This window comes from Eulemur rufifrons, chromosome 30 (assembly GCF_041146395.1).
Source record: "Eulemur rufifrons isolate Redbay chromosome 30, OSU_ERuf_1, whole genome shotgun sequence".
Classification (NCBI taxonomy): domain Eukaryota; kingdom Metazoa; phylum Chordata; class Mammalia; order Primates; family Lemuridae; genus Eulemur; species Eulemur rufifrons.
The window spans coordinates 89,592,448-89,617,622 of NC_091012.1; the positions used below are offsets into that span (position 1 = coordinate 89,592,448).

Sequence of the window (25,175 nt, forward strand, 5' to 3'; positions counted from 1 at the left end):
ATCTATCTATCCATCCATCAGTCACATTTAATTTTATAAATTTTATAAATAAAGGTTCTGGAAACATTTGAGTATGGGTTTTTGTGTGGACATATGGTTTTATTTCTCTTGAGTAAACACTTAAGCATGGAATTTTTCACTTCTAGAATTTCCATTTGGCTGTGTGCTACAGCTTTTATTTGTCTGCTATTTGTTTATTTATTGTGAACATATTTTCCTTTATGCAACTTTTGGGAATAGTTAAAATAGCAGCTTTCAAATTCTTGCCTGCTAATTCCAAACTCTGGATCCACCTCCAAGTTGGTCTCTGTTGATTGTCTTTTCTTTCAAAAATGGGTCACGTGTTTCTGTTTCATCAGATATCAAGTAACTTAAAATTGTTTGTTTAGATGATAACGTAAATTTAGATGACAACATTGTGACTATTATGTTATTAGGCAGTGCCGATGTTTTTGTTTTAGCAGGAAATTAACTTGGTTGTACTCAAACTGCATACTCTGTCTCTTGGGCAGCAGTTCAAATTTCAGTTCAGTTTATTTGGTCTTAGTAGGGCTCCTTAGAGTCTGTCCTACACATGTGTTGTTCAGAGGGCAGCCAGAGATTTGGACAGAAATTATCCACAGAATTCAGAGTTTTCCCTCTAGGGCTGTCTCTGAAGTTTCTTCCTCACTTTAGAGCAGCTGCAGTTGCCCTAAACTCTGTCTTCTGGTTCTCCAAGCTAGAAAGATGAAGGATTCTTTTTATTGCACCTTTATCCATCCAATATGGCACAGAATGGCCTGTCCTCAGGCTGATTGCCATTAAAAACCAAAACCAAAAAAGACCAGGAAACTCACCTAAGTGCTAAAAATGACAGCAACTCCTCAGTGTTTTACTAAGAGAAACTAAAATATTTGTTAGCTTTGTCTCTGAGCTTTGAGACTGTCAATGAAGAAAACAAACATTCCATTTTGATCTAAAAATTTTACTCTCAAACGTTCCATTTTACTTTCCTTGATTGATCTTGTCTTCTCCAGAATGGTCTTAATATTTTTTCACCACATAGGTCTAATTACTATCGATTGACCTCTAAATGTCATAAAAACTCAGAGTCTGTAATAGTGACCCAAATTAAGAGATTCAGAATGAAGTTGCCTCACTTGGCCAACAATGAGCTGCTTTTTTCCCTGTGCTTCCAGGGATGTAGAACGGCCAGGGAGAGAGATCTCCTGTGTTCATGACTCTCCCTGATATGCTTTGTGATGCTGGGTGACAAAGGAATCAATTCTCCCAAAATCAATGAATTTACCAAATGACTAATTTGCCACATTTGCTGAATTTTCTGATTGTCATTTTAATAGCATTTAGAAGAATACTCATTTTTGGTTATTAAAGATGAAATAACCCTTTCTGAATATTAACTCACTGGAGGTGGATATGCCTTAGGAAATGGGGAAAAGATCGGAAATTAGAGATGTAAAAATTTCCCCATTTATTATTTTTATTATTATTCTGATCGAAAATTTGGCTTTTTATAAATGATAGAATTGTCTTAAATATTCCTGATATATGGGAGAATCTATTGAATATCATTTTCTTTCTTTTTAAAAATGCACGATTTATGGTGTTCCTTTGCATTTTTTCAAATGGCTTTATCAGACAGAAGAGTTTTTTTTTGCAAGTACAATATGTAACCAAATGAAAATCAATTGAATTCCAAACCTGTATAAAATTTCAGTTTTTCTTTAAAATTTGAATTTGGATTAAAATTGAATTTGAATTTATTTTATTTTAAACACATTTTAAAATCAAAACTTAAAATTAAATTTATAAAACTAAAAATAGAATTCCCATTTAAACCAACAATCTCACTTCTGGGTATATATTCAAAGGATCTGAAATCATTATGGTGAAGATATGTCTGTACTCCTATGTTCATTGCAGCATTATTCACACACAATAGCCAAGATATAGAATCAACCTAAGTGTCCCTTAACAGATGCATGAATAATGAAAATGTGGGATATATACACAATGGAATACTATTCTGCCATCAAAAGAAGGAAAGAAGAAAATCCTGTCATTTGCAACAACATGGATGAACCTGGAGGACATTATGTTAAGAGATATAAGCCAGGTGCAGAAAGACAAATAACACATATCTCATATGTGGAATCTTAAAAAGTTGATGTCATACAAGCAGAGAGTAGAATGGTGGTTCCAGAACTTTGGAAACTGTTCAAATATACGGAAATTAAACAACATACTCCTGAATGACCAATGGCTCAATGAAGAAATTAAGAAGGAGATCAAATAATTTCTTAAAACAAACGAAAATAGAAAGACAAGATACCAAAACATGTGCAATACAGCAAAAGCAGTATTAAGAGGGAAGTTTATACCGACAAATACCTACATCAAAAAACAGAAATATTCCAAATAAACAACCTTAATCATACACCTCAAGGAACTAGAAAGACAAGAACAAACCAAGCCCATAATTACTAGAAGGAAAGAAATACTAAAAATCAGTGTAGAAATAAATGAATGGCATTTATTCAAAAATTCAAATGTAATTCAAAATGGATTATATTTTTCAGAAAAAAAAAACAAAAAAGATTAAAGAAGTGAAAAACTCGTTTTTTGAAAAAAGCAAACAAAATTGACAAACCATTAGGTACACTAGGAATAAAAGAGTGAAGATCCTAATAAATATAATGAGAAACGAAAAATGGGACATTATAACTGATAACACAGAAATACAAAGGATCATTAAAGATTATTATAAGCAACTATATGCCAACATATTGGGAAAAAATACAGGCAATAGGTAAATTTCTGGAAACATATAACCTACCAAGATCGAACCAGGAAGAGATACAAAACTTTAACAGAATGGTATCAAGTAATGAGATTGAATCAGTAATAAAAGGTCTTCCAACAAAGAAAAGATGAGGACCGACCGGATGGCTTTATTGCTGAATTCCACCCAACTTTCAAAGAAGAATTAACACCCATTATTTTCAAACTCATTCTGTGAGGCCAGCATTACCCTGATACCAAAACCAGACAAAGACACAATAAAAGAGAAAACTACAGGCGACTATCCCTGATGAACATAGATGCAAAGATCCTCAACAAAATACTAGCAAACTGAATCCAACAGCACGTGAAAAAGATAGTGCACCACAATCAAGTGGAATTTATCCCAAGGATGCAGCGATGGTTCAATATATATAAATCAATCAGTGTACGGCATCTCTTCAACAGCATGAAGGTCAAAAACCATATGATCATCTCAATAAGTGCAAGAAAAGCATTTGATAAAATTCAACGTCCCTTCATAATGAAAACTCTCAACAAATTAGGTATAGAAGGAACATATCTCAACATAATGAAAGCCATATATGACAAACTCACAGCTGACATCGCACTGAATGGGGACAAGCTGAAAGCCTTTTCTCTGAGAACTGGGACAAGACAAGGATGCCTGTTCTCAGCACTCTTATTCAGCATAGTAATGAAAACCTTAGTCAGAGCATTTAAGCAAGAGAAAGAAATCAAGGGCATCCAAATCGAAAAAGAGGAAGTCAATTGGTCCCTGTTCACAAATAACATGATCTTATAGACAGAAAAACCTAAACACCGTACAATAAATAAATAAATAAATAAAAAGAAAACCTCTGAGAACTGATAAACAAATTGAGTAAAGTCAAAGGAGACAAAAGCAACATACGAAAATCCATAGCATTTCTGTACACCAATAATGAACTAGCTTTAAAAGAAAATCAAGGAAAAAAATCCCATTTATAACAGCTGGAAAAAATACCTATGAATAAATTTAACCAAGAACGATGAAAGAAATTGAACACACACACAAAAATAGAAAGACATCCCATGCTTATGGGTTGGAAGAATTAAAATTGTTAAAACAATAATACTACCCAAAGCAAACTACAGGTTCAGTGCAACCCCTATGAAAATACCAATGATATTCTTCACAGAAATGGAAAAAACAATCCTAACATTCCTATGGAACCACAAGAGGTCCTGAATAGGCAAAGCAATACTGAGCAAAATAACAAAGCTGGAGGCTTCACACTACCTGACTTCAAAATATACCACAAAGGGATATTAACCAAATCAGCATGGTATTGGTATACAAAGAGACACATAGACCCATGGAACAGAATAGAGAACCCAGAAATAAATCCACATATTTACAGCCAAATGATTTTCAATAAAAGTGCCAGGGACATACACTGAAGAAAGAACACCCTCTTCAATAAATGGTGCTGAGAAAAGTGGATATCCATATGCAGAAGAATGAAAATAGACCCCTATCTCTCACCCTACACAAAAATAAGCTAAAAATGGATTAAACACTTAAACGGAGGACCCGAAACTCTTAAACTTCTAGAAGAAAACGTAGGGAAAATGCTTCAGGACATTGGTCTAGGTAAATATTTTATGGGTAAGACTACAAAAGCACAGGCAACAGAACCAAAAACAGAATAACGGGACTATATTAAACCAAAAAATTTCTGCACAGCAAAGGAAACAATCAACAGAGTGAAGAGACAACCTGTAGAATGGGAGAAAATATTTACAAACTATTCATCTGACAAGGGACTAATATCCAAAGCATAAAAGGAACTCAACTCCACAGCAAAACAACAAATAATCCAATTAAAAATGGGAAAAGGATCTGAATAGACGTTTTTCAGAAGAACACATACAAATGGTCAACAAGTATGTGAAAGAAAAAATGCTCAGCATCGCTAATCATCAGGGAAATGCAAATCTAAAGCACAGTGAGATATCATCTCATCCCAGTCAGAATGCCTATTATCAAAAAGACAGAAAGATTAAGTGTCAGCAAGGATGTGGAGAAAGGGGAACTCTTATACATTGTTGGTCAGAATGTAAATTAGTACAGCCATCATGGGAAACAGTATGGAGGTTTCTCAAAACGCTAAAAATTGAACTACCATATGATCTAGCAATCCCACTGCCAGGTATTCATCCAGAAGAAAGGGAATCAGTATGTTGGAGAGGTATCTGCACCCCCTGGTTTATTGCAGCACTATGCGCAATAGCCAAGACATGGAATCAACCTAAGTATCTCTCAACAGATGATTGGATAAAGAAAATGTGGCGTATATATACACAATAGAATAGTATTCAGCTATGAAAAAGAATGAAACCCTGTCATTCGAGGCAACATGGATGAACCTGGAGGATGTGATGTTAAGTGAAATAAGTCAGACACAGAAAGATAAATACCATGTGTTCTCACTCGTAGGTGAGAGCTAAATAGGATGAGCCCATAGAAGTAGAGAGTAGAATTGTGGTTAGGGGAGGCTGGGAAGTGTTAGAGGGGAGGAGAGGATAACGGAGAGTTTGGCTAACTGATACTAAATTAGAGCTAGATAGGAAGAATAAGTTCTAGTGTTTCATAGCACAGTAGGGTGAATGTGGTTAACAATAATTTATTTCAGACGTTCAAAAAGCTAGAAGAGAGGATTTTGAATGTTGTGAACACAAAGAAATGATACATGAAGTGATGAATATCCTAGTTGCTCTGATTTCATCGTCACACATGGCACACATGTATCCAAATATCAGCCTGCACCCCATAAATATGTACAATTGCCACCTGTCAACTAAAAATAAAAGGGAAAGGAAGACACAACACACGCTGCAAACTCTCTCTCATATGGGGAATCTAAAAAAGTCCATCTCATAGGCGCAGAAAATAGAATGGCGCTTACCAGGGGGTGAGGGTGGGGGGATGCGGAAAAGGGAGATGTCGGTCAAAGGGTACAAAGTTCCAGTTAGACGGGAGCAGTAAGTTTTACTGATCTATTCCACAGCCTTATCAGCTAAAAACAATGTATTGCATATTTTGAAATTGCTAAAAGAGTAGATTTTGAATGTGCTCAGCACACACACACACACACACACACACACGGATAGGTAAGGTGAGGTGATGGAAGGGTTAATTACCTTGATGTAATCATTCCACATTGTGTACATATATCAAAACATCACATTTCACCCCATAAATAGATACAATTATTGTTTGTCAATTAAATTTTTTTAAATAAAAAATTAAATTTATAGACTGCTGCTTCTGGGAAGATGGTGTAGACAGACATATATTTCCCTATTCTTCGCACTGAGTACGACTTAAAATCCTTGACAGTACATATAAAACAAACATAAGACTCTGAAAAGTGGAGAGAAGAAAGCAGATCAACTAGGGACCTCAGAGGGACGTTGTGGTTAAGTTCCCCGGGATTTGTTTCTGTCAGATGTATCCCAGACTTGGAGCTGAAGAAACTAGCTACTGGAAAGGCCAAAAGGCACAGGCAAACAAACAAAACAAAACGAAAAAAGCAAGCTAACGAACAAACAAAAAAACCTGACAAAAGCCTGTTCCCTGTAGCCTAAGGAACAGAAAGGGGCAGCCTGGTAAGACAGAAAACATTTTCACAGTACCTGCTCTACTCCAGCCAAACACCTCAGAAAACCTTGTGGCCCAGTACCCACTCATGCCAGCAAAGGTCTAGAGGTCTAATGGGCAGTGTAGCCTTCCATACTCATGATCTCACTCATTGTCGGATCTAAAAGTGTTCATCTTATAGAAGTAGAGAGTAGAATGGTGGTTACTAGAGGCTGGAGATTGGGGGGATTGGAGAGGTGTTGGTCAAAATTTGTCAAAATTTCAGTTAGACAGGAGGAATACATTCAAGAGATCTATTGTACCCCATGGTGACTATAGATAACAACAATATATTGTGTACTTGAAATTTGCCAGGAGACTAGATTTTAAGTGTTCTCACCACAAAAAAAAAAAAAAAAAAAGATAAGCATGTGAGATAATGCTTATGTTAATTAGCTTGATTTAGCCATTTCACCATGTATACTTATATGAAAACATCATCATACTTATATGAAAATATCATACACCATAAACATATATAATTTTTATTTGTCAATTTAAAAAGACAGAATAATAAAGAGAAAGTCTTCCAGGACATCGACAAGTGAATTGAACTGAATCGAAATGGTTATGAAACAGATCAAAGTTTGTGGGGCAAAGCTAAAGCATTATTGAAAGGAAACTTTATACCGTTAAGCACTTGCATTAGACAAAAGGAAAGGAAGGGAATATGAAAGATAAGTACAATAATCCATGAAATGGAAAATAGAAAAACAATAGAGAAAAATCAATGAATCAAAAATCGTTTTTTTTTAGAAAAAGATCAATAAAACTTACACATCTCAACCATGACTGACAAAATAAAAACCTGTGATGATTCACTGTATTTGCACATACTTACTGAATGAGTTTAATAACTATATTCATGAAACTTTTCATATAGTCTACGTTAGGAAGCTAAACCTCTACGTTTCCAATAAGAATCATACAGTGGAAAGAAGAAATAAGAGAAGCATCAGACCCTTGATTTAAATGACAAGGAAATTCAGTTTTTGACCTAACAGCCAGATCCCTGTCTTTCCTCATAGGAACTAGTTTTTGTAGTATCTTTCATAATTAGCTCAATTCTTTTTCTAAGAGATAGAAATAATTCCAAAATATCTGTGCCACGAGTTCAATTTTTTATGCGGCAAGCACGTCTTTGCAAATCGGAAAGTTCTTGGAGACAAAATGTCTCATGACTCATGTAATGCTAAAAATAAGGGAGTTGAGGTTTTTCAGATTTTGAATCAATTATTCTTCCATATTGTTAGGAAGGCCTTGTATTATAGGGGCATTTGCTTGGTGACCTAGTTGAAGGTCTTCTGCTTTTTGTAAAATATTATGTATGGCCTCACCATTGTCTAACATACATTCTGTAATTGAAATAACAATTCCTTTTTACCATGTCTCCGTCTAAAATGTGCGTGTGGGGGTGGGGTGGGGTGTGTGTGTGTGTGTGTGTGTGTGTGTATAAGATCGAAGCCATTTTGTAGCTGGCCAAATTAACAACCTCAGATCCTCTTAGTAATTATCAAAAACCGCTTCTTTGTTGTTGCTGGCCAGTTAATTCTAATCTCAGGCAACTGATTTTGTCAATCTGTTTGGACTGTTAGAGGGGAAGTTCTTACCAAACTCATCATGTATTTGTTTACATTTAGCTTACTATTGTTCACTTTATTCTCTTTATATTTCTTTCAAAAAACAAATAAACAGCTTTTTCTGTTCTGCTGCAGCAAATACAACATGAAAAACAACAACAATGTGGAGGCGGGAGTGGAATGAGATGCTCTTTTTTTACAGCAAAGTGCCCGCCGACAAAAGCAGAAATGGATGATAGAATTAGAAAATCACCATTTTTAAGCCAACAAAATAATAATCAAATCGGGCAAAAGCCCTGAATGGATATTAAAGCCAAGAGACGAAATTTGGTTGGAGAGCAGAATATCCAAATATCATGCCACAGACTACTTATTAATTGCAAATGGACAAAGATACCTTCACAATGGAGCAATCTGTCTGACAAACACCTTAAATAAGTGATTAAACTGATTAATACCAATAGCATCACCGATAACTAGACAAACTGGCCTTAGGAGCCTCCAGATGTGGTATAATGTGAACTCCTCATCACCTACTTAATATTCTTACACCAAAAGTTAAACATAAATCTAAACAAGAGGCAAAGATCAGGGAAACCCATATTGTGGGATACTGTACCGGACAATAGGCCTAGGCTCTGGAAAAATGTCATTGTCATGGAAGATTTAAAAAATTGTTTGGGGGACTGTTCATGATTAGAGGCCACTAAAGAGACATGACAACTGTATGCAACGTTTGATAGTTGATTGGATTGTTTATGCCCCAAGAAATCTCTCAAAAGGATAGTATTGGGACAATTGGCGAGATTTAAATATGGACTGTATATGGACGTAGATAATATTGCCGTATCATTGTTAAATTTATTCAATGCGGTAATGGTACTCTGGTTGCATAGGAAGACACCCTAGTACTTAGGAGATACACGCTGAAGTAATTGGGTGAAGTGTTCAGAGTTGTTGAATGGTCAAGCAAGAAAAAAATATTGAGACATAAAGCAATGGGATAATGTGAATCTAGGCAAAAGATTGTTCACTTGTATTACCCCTTCAACGTTGTGTGTTTTCAAAATAAAAAGTTGAGAATAAAATGGATTTCTCATATTTCAGAGCTACACACTGAAATATTTACAAATCAAATAAGATAAATTAAGATATACAAGTTTTGCACTTTTTTGATATTTGCTTGAAAATAATCGGGGGGAGGATATGTATGAAATGAGATCAGCCATGAGTGGTTGGTTAATGGTTTCAGATGGATAATCGGGGGTTCCTTATGCTATCCTCTCTTGTGCAGTGGTTCTCAAAGTGTGGTCCCCCCTCCCCCCCACCAGCAGCGTCAGCGTCATCAGGGAATTTGTTAGAAATGCAAACTCTGGGTTCCACTTCAAATCCTGTAATCTGAGAATACAGATAGGGAGCTCAGCAATCTGTGTTTCACCATGCTCTCTGGGTGATTCTGATGCAAGCTAATGTTCCAGTGTACATTTGTACAGCACTCTAATGTACACAAATAATATGCCATGGCTAAGTTACCATTATCCCAGGGGAGGAACACTGGCTTAACATTAGAAAAAGTATAGGTGGAAGGAGGCATGAAAGAGGTTTGTGTGTGGCTAATATATTTTGTTGCTTGCTCTAGATGCTATTAATAATTGCATGTGTTTTTTAAAAAAGTCATTAATGATTTTTGTACCTTTTTGATTATAAGTTAAACTTTGATAAAGGTTTTGTAAAAACCTATAACTGACAGTCATCGTAGTCACAGGTAAAATAGAGTCCTGATCATTTCCTTGCAGGCAAAAAAGAAAATTCAGCATCTATTCACAATGTTTAAGGCAAACTTTTGAAATTAGGAATGTAAGGATATGTTCCTTAATCTGGTAAAGGGAAAGAAAGAGAGGAAGGAAGCAAGGAAGGAAGAAAGGAAGGAAGGGAGAGAGGGAGGGAGGGAAGGAGGGAGGAAGGGAAGGGAAGGGAAGGGAAGGGAAGGGAAGGGAAGGGAAGGGAAGGGAAGGGAAAACACAGGGAGACCATTTTAATATGAAAATGCTGGCGGCATTCTATTTAAAATCAGGAACATCCCAAAGAAGTCCAGTTTTGCCATCTCTATTAGATCTTGTACTGGTTTTGCTAGCCAGCACAGTAAGAAGCCCAGAGGTCTGATTCTATTTCTACTACTCATAGATTCACAGAAAACCCCAGAATGCCTACAGACAAATTTTTAGATATAATAAGACTTTAGCATGGTGGTGGACTTTAAGATCAATATACTTTTTAAAAAGTCAAATGCATTTGTGTGAATTAGACCCAAATAGAAATTGTCATTTTAAACAGACATCAAATACAAGAGGAGCCACACTCTACAGTATCTTGGGATAAATACAGTAAACGATGTATAAGATCTGAATGTACAGAAGATAAAACTAAAAACTAAGCTGAACGATTAAAAAGTTAAAGACCCACATAAATGGAGACATCCCAAGTTGGTGACTAGGAAGGCTGAATAGGGGGACATAGTCAATTCTCCCCTAACTGATCCATAGATTCAGCAAAAAGGCATTCCAATCTGTTACGACTGAGTTTTCAGGAAACTTGACACTGCAGGCTCTAATATGTCCATGGAAGGGCAAAAGGCAAAGAATAGCAAAGATATATTTGGAGATGATGAATAAGATGTAGGGACTTGCCCTAGCAGACGTCACGATGTGTTATGAAGTTATAAAATTTAAGACAATGTAGTACTGGCTCAGGAATAGACAAATGTATCTATGGAACATAACAGGGAGGTCAGAAACAGAGACACACAAATATGGACGAAAATGTCTCCAGACATTGGCAAATGTTCCTTGGGGGTGCAAAGTCACCCCAACCCAGAATCCCTGGCACAGGAATACAGATTGATCTTAACAGCACACACTGAATTTTTAAAAGGTAAATTACAGAATACCAAGAACATGACTTAAAAATGCATGCACACAAAATATTTCACACCCAAAGGGAGACTAGTTTGGGAAACAAGCCTTGAGGAGCTTAAAGCTCAACTTCACTTCAGGCGCTCCTGGCGGGCCCAGTGAATCTCTTCCCTGGGAGAAGAGACAGAACAGGAGAAGCGACAGCGAGGCAAAGGGGGCGTGACCACAGCGCGTGAGCGGCAGGGCACCTAAAAGTTCATTGGTCGCCAGGCACCAGCGGTGGGAGGTGGAAGGCAGTGCTGCATGCAGCTCATTGGCCTTTGTCGGAAGGGCGGGAAGGGGAGCTGAAACTGGGTCTTCCCTCAGACCTCTTGTCTCAGCTGATTGATTCCAACCTGCTGGAGGCTGTGATAACCACAGGCTGGCATCAGGAATATGATCCTCATTTTCCATGCCTCTTATTTCCTCCCACCCTCCTTCTCCAGATCTCCAACCCCTTCCCCTCTCTCCCACCTCAGCAGGGTGCCCCCCCCACTCGCTCCTGATGTCCCATTCCACCCCTACCCCTCTCGGAACCCCTTTTGGAGGGACCCCTTGCCCCAGCCCCCCTGAGAAACTGGCCTCTGGCCACTGGGACAGGACTCATGTGCCTGCTTTTGATTCAGAGGTGGGGAGGTAGCGAAGGATTGGGCTTCCTGAGGAAGTGAGGCACTCAGAGGTGGCAGGATGGGGTGTGTGTGTTGGTGACGGGAGGGGAGAGGGTATGCTCAAGCACAATTTTTGAAGTGTGGAGAGGAATATGGAAGATTGTTGGGAGGCTGTGGAGGCAATGCCTGGGTTTGCGTGAAAGCAGAGAGGGTGCGTCGGTCCAGGAGAAAAATTACTGCACTGAGGAGTTGCCTATTGGCTAGGTCAGAGCGTGGCACCCCACAGGGGGCTCAACAAATATCTATCTGCTGAAGGAAGCATCAAGGGAATGAATGACGGGACGAGTGAAAATAATAATTGAAAGAGGGCCAGGGATCCAGGAGGACAATATGGTTTCATGGGGTACAACAGGGAAATCAGCGTAAACGGGGAGCAAGAGGATAATTAAACTTAAGGTGGGGCACAAGAAAAAAATCAGAATGGAATGTGAGGGGAAAACTGAATATAGGGCATGGAAGAGACTAATAATCGAATTGAGCGCAGGGGGCATAAAATCATGTGTGGGGAGTGAATGAATGCGGGAGGTTTGGAGGAGATTTGTTGAAGTGGATACCAGGAATAATAGTTGGGTTTGGCAGAGTACAGGATGACACATAAGAAGGGGGGGTAGTAATTGTTGAAGGGGGCATGGGAGTGCATGTGTGCGACTGAAAATGGGGTCTGTGGTGGAGTGAAGGTAAGCAAGGAGAATAATGAATCGATTGAACGCGTCCGGGACCCATGATGCTGAGAGTTTCTTGGGAGGAGCCTATGCATGAGTGGGGCTTCCTGGGAAGGAGGCAACTTGAGCAAAGCGGTCAGGGTGAAGGTTGGAGAAAGCCATGGGAGAAGAAGGGAGGGGGCAATCTCATTCGAGCAGTGAGCAGGATAGAGAAGAAGAATCCAGCCACCTCAGATAGGGTTTTCCAAGGGCAGAGGAAGTACGTTGAGGGTAGGGGATCATGTGGCCATTCTGACCTCCGCTCCTGACCCTAGAACCATGGAACCCAAAGAAATACCTGCTGTGCCCTGCTGCCCCTCTGACTCCGAATGCACCACGGGGCGTGAGACTGGAGCCCCGTGGGGGATTGAACTTGGCCCCAGAAGAGCTATAGGTCGCTGTGACCGCTGCCACAACCATGGCATCACTACCCAAATCAGGGGCCACAAGCATTTCTGCCTCTTCCAGGCCTGCAAGTGTCACAATTGTGCCCTCTTCTCGTGAGTATGGTGTCTGAGATGGGGAGGGGTCAGGCCTCCTCTAAATGTGACTAACCTTAGACCTGCAATCCCCTACTTTAGGGAGCACGGCAGGATCTTGCCTGCTGTGAGTGCCTTGAAGAGGGAGCAGCGGGCTCGGCTAAAGAGGCACCTGGCTCGAGGACTGATAAGGAGTATGGCTGCCCCTCCCAAAGCTCACACCCGTGCCAAGAATTTGCCCGTGGAAGCAGGAGTCCTCAGTGAGTGTCTCTGGCCAGGGAGGCAGCCTGAGTTTGGGTGGAGGAAGCATGAGTAGTTCTGTCACCAGTCCTGTCACCAAAGTTCGGTGTGGCCTGGGGCAAGTTACTCCCTGGACCTTACCTTGCCCAAGTATAAAACGTCACCAATGTTATCTACCAAGTGTTTGTCAGAAGGAGAGACCTGGGGGTTCGAAAAGGTGCACCTCACCGTGAGGTGAGACCTGAGACTAGGGGTGGGTAAAGTGGGGTGGGGCCTGCGGGAGGGACGGGGGAAGGAAAGGCCCAGCAAAGCTGTCCCTGGTCTTTCACAGCTGGGAAGGAGAGCAACGTGCTGCAGCCTGAGGCCCACATCCGCACAACCCCCGAGGAGGTAAGGAGAGTCCATGGCCAGCGGGGGAGGCTCCCACCCAGCCACTGCCCAGACCCCTTTCTCTGTGCCCCAAAGACATGGGTTCCATCTGCGACCCTACCACCAACTTGCCTTGTGACCTTGGGAAAAGTCACTTCCCCCTGGGCCTCAATTTCCCCAGTTGCAAAATGAAAGGTAAGACTGGCTGGTCTTCAAGGTCTTCAGAGCTCTGACGTTCTGGGGTCCTATCCTCATCCCAGAACATGCCCACGCCTTCTCTTTCCATGGCTGGCCTGGTACCTGACTCCAATCCATGTTCTCTGCCTCTGCAGGAGAGCTCCCCAGGGGCTCTGCTGCTTGACAAGCCCCCAGAACCTTTGTCTCTGCCCTGCACTCCAGCGACCTTGGAGCAGCAACTGACGGTTTCTCTTTCCGGGGAGCCCCACGGGCCCCCTGCCCTGCCCAGCACGTGAGTGGAGTGAAGACCATGGAACTGGCTGTGTCTTGTGTGCCCAACCTTGTGCTTGGTGCCATGGGAGACAGGAGGAGGAAAAAGGGGAGGAGTAGGAGGAGGAAAAAGGGAAGGAGAAGGCAGCATCTAAGACTAACGGGCAAGGACAGGGCTCTCCCAGTTTTGCCATTTCCTATTTGTGAGACTTTGGACAAGTGACTTTACGTGTCTGAACCTCCGTTTCCTTATGGGTGTACTGGGGACAATATTCTATACCTATAGCACTGAAAAGAGGACTGACACAGGCCTGCCACATAGTAGGCCTCCAACAAATGAGGGTTGTTACTCCACATGAAGCAGATGGACGGGATAGAAGGTCCTGCTGACAAGTGGAGGCCATGATGGTGAAGGCCACAGAGGCCCAGGGGAAAGTCCAGAGGCCATTAGAGAAAGCTTCCTGGAGATGAGCCAGACTTGTCCTTCAAGACTCATGGGGATTGGGCAATATGGAGGTGAGAACCAGTCCCTGAACAGGGACAGTAATCACATCTCTCCAGGTGCTTTGCAGATTAAAACACAGACACCTGTGGCTTCCCATAATCTTCATCTTTGCCCTGGGAGGAAAACGCTGGCAGGAATAAGTGTCTCGGGAAAGATATAGAAATAAGAGGTATGGAAAGGAAAACAGGCCAAGCAGGAGAAGGGACTTGCCCCAACTACAACGACTAATGGTCCAGCAGGCATTGGGATTTCCACATCCAGCTATTGCAAAATCCTGCCCCCCCTCTCTGTCTACCGGTAGTATGTGTCTGTCAGAGGATTTTAATCCCCTGGCCTCTCCTCTCCTTGTTTCTAGATGCTCAACTCTGATCCTCCAGCCCTGTGCCACCCTTGACCCTCTTCTACTCCAGCCACAGGTCCTGGGAAAGTAGTGGGGTCCGGAACCCTGGGAGGGGCGGAGCTTAGTGGATGGGAAGAGCAGAAGGCCTTGGGGGGCGGGGGGCTCGAGGGAACTGGGGGCTGAAGGGGCACTTGTCACACTGGGAGGAGGTATGGCTTCCAGTGCCCATTCTCTCACGCCCTTTCCTTTGCAGGCCCCCAAAGCCTCGGACCAGGCTGCGGTTTCTGCCTCCTTAGAGTGGCAGCGGAAGCTGGAGGCTGCTGAGGCTCTGCTGACTCTGAGAGACTCTTCCCAGGCCCCTTCGGACTCCATCTCCCTGCACCAGCCCTGCGGCCCACCAGGTAGCCTGCTCCTTGGAAGGAGAACATGGGGTGGGGATAATTGGGAACAGGGTGGCGGGGGGGGGGGGGGGGGGGAGGGTGCCTCGTGGTAAGCAGGTTCTAACTGGGAAATCAGGGTCGGTAGGTTGAACTTCCTTGGGGCCAGGCACCCAAGCTCCTCAGTCCGACTCTTGAAATGGCAGTTGAGGGCTGTTCAGTGAATCTGCAGCTTATTGAGCTTTGTGCTGAACAGCAAATGTCCGGTGCCCTGATGTCAAGAAACAAGGAAACTGAAGTCCCGAGAGTGGCAGGGACTTGCCTTAGAGCATGCAGCATCTCCAGTGGAGGAACCAGGTCTCCTGACTCCCAGCCCAGGGCTCTCTACCCAGACCCCTGCGGTCTACTGCAGTTTGAGGAGGACATACAGAGGTGGTAAGGGTCTGGTCTGGAAGGAGGTCTGGTCCCTGCCTGCAGGAAGCTTCCAGTCTAAATGTGGAGCCTGGATGCCTTGGCAAGCAAGCTGTGTTTTCTGGCCAAATCTCAATGATGGAGGAGGTGTGAGGAGGGATAAACACCTGGGGAGGCTAACAGGGAAGGCTAGGCATTCCTGGACCCAAATGGTGGATGGCGCATGGTACGTGAGTGAAGAAACAACCCTGGAGGAACTGCTGAGATAGAAGGGGACAAGGCTGGAGAGGCTACAAATGACAGAGGTCTGGCAGGCCAGGCTTAGGAGGCTAGACCAGCAACTGTGTAGGTGGTGAGGTGCCAGGGAATGTTTCAGAGCTAGGGAAGAGCATTTTCAGAGACCCTGCGCTTGACAGAAAGAGATGTGGTGGTTGTGATAGAGGGATCGGGGAGGGGGGGAGGCAAGCGTGAAGATGGGGAAATCGGAGAGGAAAGGGTCTGTACAGTAGTCCAGGTGACAAACTTTGGTTGGGTGGGACACACAAAAAAAGGGAGAGCTGGGAGGGGACAAGGATGTGACCTGGCTCTGGCCCCTTCCTTTCTGTCTACAGCTCCTGCTGGAGATAAAGGACTCCAGCCTCCCAGCCCCTCTCTCCACCCCAGGCCAGCCAGCTCCCTCTCGCTGCCTATTGGACATCTGGGGTGCATCTCCCTCTTGAGCTAGGAGCCCAGAGGAGGAGGCCTCAATAGAGCACTGCCTATTTGGTACCCTGTTTCTGAATGTGCAAAATGGTTAATGTCCAAAATGCTTAACATCTCTTTTTTTAAGCCTTCAGGTGTTTTATAAGCTTTCAGACCCTTTTTATTATGTGGGGCAATTCCTTGGCTGAGGGTGGATGTTCTTGTACCTCTATCCCTTACTGCTTTGGATGCTGGGGCCTTTTTATGTCTCCTATCATAGCAGGATCGTGCAATCTAAGTTGATCAGTCTCTAAATGGGGTTCTGTGGGAATTCATATGCCAGAGTTTTTATTTGTCTTGTGATTGCAGGCATACCTGTGCACTCATGTACGTATCCATGCATGTGGAAACATAAGAATGTTTTCACTTTGTCTCTAGGTTTGTGTGTGTGAACAAATAATAAACCCTTGTTGTTGTAAGACACTGTGATATATGGGTTGTTTGTTACCACAGTATAACACAGTAAGACTATAGACTATCCTGACTCTAACGGACTTGTTCGATTCATGTCTCAAAGCGAGAATCACCCTACACAATAACTGGGATTTCTTCTTAACATGGCTAGAGAATAAAATGGTAGAGGAAAAAGAGTAGGATACTCATTCATTGAGCAATTAAGTACCTACCCTCTGCCTGGCATGGACTGTTTTCAGTCGTCCAGAGGGCCACAAGTTGCAACACCTACAGGATCAAGCAGATCATGTAAACGAGTAGAGCAGGCCTGATGGGCTCTGGCCAAAGTGACAGTGCATGCTCTACCTAAGGCGGCAGCTGGTGCTTGGCTCAATTTTTGCCATGCAGGAATGTGGACTCATGGTTGCCAAATCCACTGGCTTTTAGAGAAGATGGGATTCCAGATCCCATCTGAGTAATTTTACTCAACTTAGAAACCTTGGCTCAGGTTCCTTTTTGAAGCCCCATATGTGGGCCAAACCAAACATCAATGAAGGATAATTTTGGTGAATGGAATGCCAGTTTTATTGTAGTCCAGTGTGAACTTTACAGCGGGGGAAACTGAGGCCAGTCAGGACAAGAAGAATCAAAAAGAGGGGAAATGAATTGGACTCAGATCTTACTTTGGAAGGACCCATGAAATATGAGGAAGAGTCACTACCTTTTATTTATTCTGTGTTCACCGTACTAAGCACATGCAGCCTCGCAGCAACTCTGCAAGCTAAGCATTATCATTACCATTTTACCTATGAGGAAGTGCACTCAAAGAGTGAAAGTGACTTGCAAAAGTATTTAGGGGGAAATTTTTAGCCAAAGATCAGGGATAATTCCCTTGTCTTTACCAGGCCCTGAATTAGCTAATAATTAATTTTTTTATAAAACACTGAATAAAAGGTTTAAAACTCGAAGCACTAGACATCAGTCAAAAGGGTTTTCTTCTTACTCAAGGTAGTGGTCAATCAGATCTTTCTTACCTGCACTGGTTTCTCAGTCCTCTGTTGATGATGTTCTAGACAAATGAAGAACTGGAGACCCTCAGCAGGCAGAGAGAGACCTCAATTGTACATGTCTGGATATGGACTCCTATCCATGCTGTCATGTCCTTCCTTTCTTCCCTCCCTCTATTCTACCCAAGGTGATTGATTGTGATGACATCCAGTTACAAATTGTCATTTCTTTTTTGAGGCCTTGAGAAGTCAGGATTCTTATATTCTCAATCTGATGACAGAGAGCAAGACTGGAGTCCATCTCATGCCTTCCTTCCTTCCCTGGCTTGGTACTTGAATAAATGATTCCTCTTCTCCCAGAAACAGATGAACAAATCCACATATTCCTGGAGGAAGGAAGCAGTGGTACCTGGAAAAGGACTAATACCTTGCTATGCAATTGTGTCCTAGGCACATGATAGTCCCACAGCTGAGTTGGGTAAAAGAGGAAATATATTTTTGTTAAAGGATGTAGCATGAGAGAGGGAGGTAAAAAGAAATAAAATGATGGATGTTGGGGGAAGGAGTGAGACCCTTTTCCCCGGGCCCTTTCACTTTTCTGATGCCCACTGCCATTTCCATGCAGGGCTTTTCAGACCTGACACTGGCACCAGACACACGCACACACACAAACACATTGTTCTGTAACTTTTTCAAAAGTCTCGTAATGATGTATTTTTTGGCATATTAGGACATCCTTGTAAATGTTAAGTATCAAACCTTTTTGTGTACTTCCCTTTGTCATGTACTACCTCAGTTCACAGATTTAAAACATCACTGTGTAGAGTACTGTGAGTTAGGTCTTGACTCTTGTGTGTTATATAACAACATTGGTTAGATCTGAGCATATCCACCACATCAGAGCATCTGCAGAGTGGATCAATTTCAACCAGTAGCGTGCAGCTAAAGGTTTAACAACTGGATCTTGGGGTGGGGGTTGGGGAGGGAGTTTGGAGGAAATGCCCCAAGTTGTTACATTTGCTGATTTCCAGATACCAACTTGACACCAATGAAGGCAGAGTTGGGAAGAGGTGTGTTTTCACCATTCAGGTACAATAAATGTCAATAACCACAAGAACATACATAATAGCAAAATTTGGAAAATTAATTAGGGATTGATGATTTTTGAGCATGTGGGTGTTGTGTCTGTTTTCAGTATAATGAATGTGATCGTTAGTTTATGTAATTTAATTTTCAATAATGGCTGTATTTAACAACTGGCTCACAAAAGTCCTGAAAATCTAACAGTCAGGTCTCATGCTCCAGTAAGGCCAGCTCCAGCACCTCACTGCTTTCAACCCTTGCCCAGAAAGACTCCTCTTCCAAAGTAGATCCTGCTAAGGCTGCAGGGCCATGATGGACTGCTACTGCTGGTTTCTGACCAAGAAGAGCCTAAAGTGTGTGGGAAAGTGTTATTTTTTTAATAAAAAATGGAGAGATCTGGGACAAGTATTGAGCAGAAAGAGTAGTCAAAACGATTTATGTGGGAATGTGCATTCTTGGAGGGGGCCAAAGTTGGGTAAAGGTGAGTGGTAGGGACATCGGAATTAGCAAAGCCTATGCAGTGCTGTATTCAACAGATCTCTTAAAGGCTAAAGGAATGGGGGCAACTGGTGTTACTTAGCCATTGGACCTGTATCTCTCGTTAGAGAGATGGACGTTCATTGTTCTCTTTCCTCCTGCTTAGATAAATGCTGCACAATCTACATAAACTTCTCCACCTTGTCTTTTTTTTATCTAAAAATATATCCTTGAGGCTACTTGCTCACCAAGTTGAGAACAGTGTTATTTCAGGGAATGAATGTACTGACCACACTATAATGCATCTCGTAAACACACGTGTATAAAAAATGTTTCCAAAAGCACTACTTGCTTCCCATGTTGAGAGCTGTGTTATTTCAGTGGATGGATGCGGTAGCCACAATGTAATGCATGTAGTGGAATGGTTAAAGACACATGAATAAAATAAGTTGCTAAAAATGAAACAAAAAATCCTTGAGATCACTCCACAGTGCCCTGTAGAGACATCCCTCATTCCTCTCCACAGCTAGAGAGTACTGGAGTGGACCCACCGTACTTTACTCAACCATTCCTCTATTAATGGACACTTTGGTTGTTTCCATTCTTGCTGTTGTTACAAATATGGCTGCAATGAATAGACGTGTGACATAGTACTTGGTAATTTTTATCACTGTATCTTTGGGATTGATTCCTAGGGCATGCTAATGCTGCTTAAAAGGTAAAAGCACAAGTTATCTTGCTCATTACTGTCAAATCTCTCTTCAAAACGCATGTACCATTTACCTTTCTCCCTATCAATATCTGAGAGACGAAGTTTTCACAGAGTCTCACCAGTACTCTTACCATATTTTTAAATTTTCCCATCTGATAGGTGATAAATGATATATTAGTATATATTTTAACTTGTAATTCCCTTGATATGTGCAAGGTTGCACATCTTTTTCATATGGTTAAGAGCCTTTCCTGTTTTCTCGTCTTCTCCTGTACTATTAGTTTATATTTCTGGCCCAGTTTCTACAGGGGCTCTGGCCCCTTTTTTCTCCCAAAAGGTTCTTTATGTCTTAGGGATGTAGTAGGACATTTACCTTTTCCTTATGATATAGGTTGCAAATGTTTTTTCCTGTTTGTCATGAATATTTTTACCTTGTTGATGGTGTTTTGTTTCATTGTTTTTGCCATGCAAAAGCATTTTGTGTTTATTTTAGTCAACACAGACACACACAGAGCACTTCATCAATGATAGCAGAATACACATTTTTCTCAGGTGCACACGGAACATTGTCCAGGACTGACCACATATTGGGACACAAAGCAAGTCTTAACAAATTCATGAGGCTTTAAATCATACAAAGTAGCTTTTCTGACCACAGTGGAATAAATCTAGAAAACCTTGAAAATTTGCAGAAATGTGAAAATTCAGCAACACAATCTTATACAACCAATGGGTCAAAGAAGATGTTGCAAGGGAACTTACAAAATACTTTGAGACAAATGAAAATGAAAACATACGTAGAAAAACATATGGAATGAAGCAAAAGCCATGGTAAGGGTTAAGTTTACAGCTACAGAAGCATACACAAGAAAAGGAAACATTTCCCAAATCAATGAATTAACTTTACACCTCAAGAAACTAGATAAAGAAGGGCAAACTAAATTGAAAGCTATAAAAAGGAAGGAAATAACAGAGATTACTGTTAAGAAAAATGAATTGTGGAATAGAAAAACAATAGGAAAAAAATCAGTGAAGATAAGAGTTGTTTGTTGGAAAAGACGCACAAAAATTGACAATCCCCTGGTTATGTTAACAGGAAAAAGAGACAATGGACACAATAACTAAAATCAGAAACCAAAGTGTGGCATTACAACCAATGCCAGAGGAATAAAAATGATTACAAGAGAATACTATGAACAATTGTATGCCAGCAAATTAGAGGACCTAGGGGAAATGGATAAATTCCCAGAAACACTGAACCTGTCAAGATTGAATCACAATGAAGAAGAAAATCTACAGCTGCCGTATTTTCCTGGATAGTGTTGGAACCCATTCTGCTAAGTGAAGTACCCCAAGAATGGAAAAATAAGCACCACATGTACTCACCATCAAATTGGTTTCACTGATCATCACCTAAGAGCACATTTAGGAATAACATTGATCGGGTGTCAGGCAGATGTGAGTGGGGGAGTGGATGGGTGTATACATACATAATGAGGGCAATGCACACTGTCTAGGGGATGGACATATTTGAAGCTCTGACTCGGGTGGCTGGGGGGCAAGGGCAATATACATAACTAAACTTTTGTACCCCCACACTATGCTGAAATAAATATATTTAAAAAAGCAAGAAAAAAAAAGTATTCCAAATAGTAGTCCTTAGGAAACTCAATGAAATCTAAGATAACACAGAAAATCAATTCAGAAATTTCTCAGGGATATTTAACAAAAAGATCAAAATAACAAAATTTATCAAACAGATATCTGGGACCTGAGAAATACATTGGGTGAACTGAGAAACGTATCAGATGATCTCAACATCAGAGTTGATCAAGCAAAAGAAATAATTAGTGAGCTTGAAAGCAGATTATTTGAAAAGACATAATCAGAGGAGTCATTGGTCTTCAGGAGGGAGTTCAAAAAGAATAAGAAGTAGAAAGGATATTTAAAGAAATAATAACAGAGAAATTTCCAAACCTAGAGAAATATATAAATATCTTGATACAGCAAGTCAAAAATCTCCAAACAGATTCAACCCAAATAAGACTATCCCAAGGTATATTATTAATACAAACTCTGAAAGGCCAAGGACAAAGAGAGGATGCTAAAAGCAGCAGGAGAAAAAATGGAAACATCTAAAGGAGCAAAAATTCCTCGAGCAACAGATTTGTCAGTGGAAATCATACAGGCCAGGAGGGAGTAGCATGACATATTCTAAGTGCTGAAGGAAAACAACTGAAAACTGAGAATACTACACCTAGAAAAGGTATAGTATTCCTTCAAATATCCTTCAAAGCTATCCTTTAAATGTGAGGCAGAGAGAGAATTTTCTAGATAAACAAAAGCTGAGAGAATTAATCACCACTACTCCTATCTTACAAGAAATGCTAAATGAAGTTCTTTAATTTGAAAGAAAAGGATGCTAATGTGCAACAATAAAAATCATCTGAAGATATAAAGCTCACTGTTAAAAGTAAGCACACAGACAAATTCAGAATACTGTAGTTCAAGCATGTACATCCCCTCAATGGTGTGCATCGCACCCAACCTAAACTTTTGTACCCAATAATATGCTGAAATAAAAAAAAGAATACTGTAATTATGATGTGTAAATCACTCACATCTCTAGAATGAAGATGAAAAGATAAATCTATCAAAAATAATGACTACAATAATTTGTTCATAAATAGGTAATATAAATATGTAAATTGAGAAAATGAAAAGTCAATATGGAGGGATGGAGTTTAATAGTAGAGTTTTTTTGGGTTTTTTTCCCTTTTTGATAAGTTTTCATCATTTCAAAATAGCTAATTGCAACTATAAAATGTTTTTTATATGCCTCATGGTAACCAGAAAGAAAAACCTATAATAGATACAATAAAAACAAAAAGCAAGGAATTAAAACATACTACAAGAGAAAAGCCTCTTAACCACAAAGGAAGACAGTAAGGAAGGAAGAAAGGAGGAGAGGAGTTAAGGAACAACAAGAAAACAAGTAAAATGGCAGCAGTAAACCCTTACCTATCAATAATAACATTGAATATAAATGGACTAAATTCTCCAATTAAAATACATAGAGAAGCTCAATGGATAAAAAAACAAGACCCAACTATATGCTGCATGCAAGAAACTCACTTCCCCTATAAAGACATACATAGACTGTGAGGAGATAGAGAAAGATATTCCATGCAAATGGAAACCAAAAAAGAGCAAGAATAGCTATACTTATATCAGATAAAATAGACTTCAAGTCAAAACTGTAAAAAGAGATAAATGGTCATTATATAATGATAAGGAGTCAATTCAGGGAGAGGATATAAAAATTATGAATATATATGAATCCAACACTGGACAGTCAGACACATAAAGGAAATATATCTAAAGAGAGGGACAGACTATGATACAACAGTAGTAGCGGACTTTAACACTCCACATTCATTAATGGACAGATCATTGAACAGAAAATAAACAAATAAACAGCAAGCAGTTCAACTACACTCTAGGCCAGGTGGACCTAACTGGCATTTACAGAGCATTTCGTCCAACTGATGCAGAATAGACATTCTTCTCATTAGCACATGGAATGTTCTCTAGGAGATATCATATGTTAGGCAACAAAGCAAGTATCAACAAATTTAAAAAAGCTGAAATCAGGCCAGGCACAGTGGCTCACACCTGTAAGGCCAGCACTTTGGGAGGCTGAGGTGAGAGGGCTGCTTAAAGCCAAGAGTTTGAGATCAGCTTGGGCCACATGGAGAGACCCCATCTATAAAAAAAAAAATTAATTAGCTGAATGTGGTGACACATATCTGTAGTCCTAGCTACATGGGAGGCTGAGGTGGGAGGATCACTTGATCCCAGGAGTTTGAGGCTGCAGCCAGCTATGGTTGGGCCACTTCACTCCAGCCTGGAAGACAGAGAAAGACCCTGTCTCAAGAAAATTTTAAATAAAATAAAATAAATAGTTGAAATCATATCAAATATATTTTCTGAATACAATGGAATAAAACTAAAAAACAAGAGGAACTTTGGAAACTGGACAAGTACATGGACATTAAATAACACACTCCTGTATAGTAAATGAATCAATGAAAAAATTAAGAAAGAAATTTAAAAAAATTCTTGAAATAAATGAAAATGAAAACACAACACACCAAAACCTGTGGGATACAGCAGAAGCAGTTCTAAGAAGGAAGTTTATAGCAATAGATGCCTGCATTGAGAAAGTAGAAAGACTTCAACTAAACAACCTAAGATGTATCTCAAGGAACTAGAAAAGCAAGAATAAACCAAACCCAAAATTAGTAAGAAAGAAAGAATAAAGATCAGAGCAGAAATTAAATTCAGAATAAACAATATAAAAGATCAAGAGAGGGGAATTCAGGGCATCCAAATGAGGGCAGCAGAGATAAAACTTTCACCCTTTGCTGATGATATGATATTATATCTAGAAAACCCCAAGGATTCAACCAAGAGACTCCTGGAATTGATAAATCAATTCGGTAAAGTCTCAGGATACAAAATCAATACACACAAATCAGAGGCATTCATATACGCCAATAACAGTCACACTGAAAATCAAATAAAAAACACAGCACCTTTTACAATAGCCTCAAAGAAAATTAAATATCTAGGAATATATTTAACAAAAGAGGTGAGAGACCTATACAGGGAGAACTATGAAACACTAAGAAAAGAAATTGTAGAAGATGTAAACAGATGGAAAACCCTATCATGCTCATGGATTGGCAGAATCAATATTGTTAAAATGTCCATACTATCCAAAGTGATCTGCAGAATTAATGCAATCCCTATCAAAGTACCATCACCATCTTTTACAGATCTAGAAAATATAATTCTACACTTTGTATGGAACCACAGAAGACCTCGTATACCCAAAGCAATCTTAAGTAAAAAGAACAAACTGGGAGTTATCAGTCTACCAGACTTCAAGCTTCACCACAAGGCTACAGTAACTAAAACAGCATGGTACTGGCACAAGAACTGAGATATAGACCTTTGGAACAGGACTGGGAACCCAGAGATGAAACCATCCACATGTTGTCATCTAATCTTTGACAAAGCAGACAAAAATATATACTGGGAAAAAGAATCTATTTTGGTGCTGGGAAAACTGGATAACTACATGCAGAAGATTGAAACTGGATCCCCACCTCTCACCTCTTACAAAAATCAATTCACAATCG

The 25,175-nt window shown here is 40.5% G+C and overlaps 1 protein-coding gene across 2 annotated transcripts in view; it reads left to right on the forward strand.

The window, feature by feature from the left end:
- Positions 1 to 16,720, forward strand: part of LOC138378559 (doublesex- and mab-3-related transcription factor C1-like) — an 85,696-nt gene extending 68,976 nt beyond the window's left edge. The window contains exons 2-7 of one of the 2 annotated variants that reach the window (XM_069463885.1): positions 12,969 to 13,126; positions 13,438 to 13,496; positions 13,808 to 13,944; positions 14,783 to 14,843; positions 15,021 to 15,168; positions 16,167 to 16,720. In XM_069463885.1, the coding sequence (XP_069319986.1) occupies positions 13,063 to 13,126; positions 13,438 to 13,496; positions 13,808 to 13,944; positions 14,783 to 14,843; positions 15,021 to 15,168; positions 16,167 to 16,279 (582 nt within the window). In that variant the 5' untranslated portion in view covers positions 12,969 to 13,062 and the 3' untranslated portion in view covers positions 16,280 to 16,720. Of the gene's footprint in view, positions 1 to 12,968; positions 13,127 to 13,437; positions 13,497 to 13,807; positions 13,945 to 14,782; positions 14,844 to 15,020; positions 15,169 to 16,166 lie in introns of those variants that run through there. The other variant, XM_069463886.1, reaches the window with a different exon arrangement.
- The last annotated feature ends 8,455 nt before the right edge of the window (positions 16,721 to 25,175 follow it).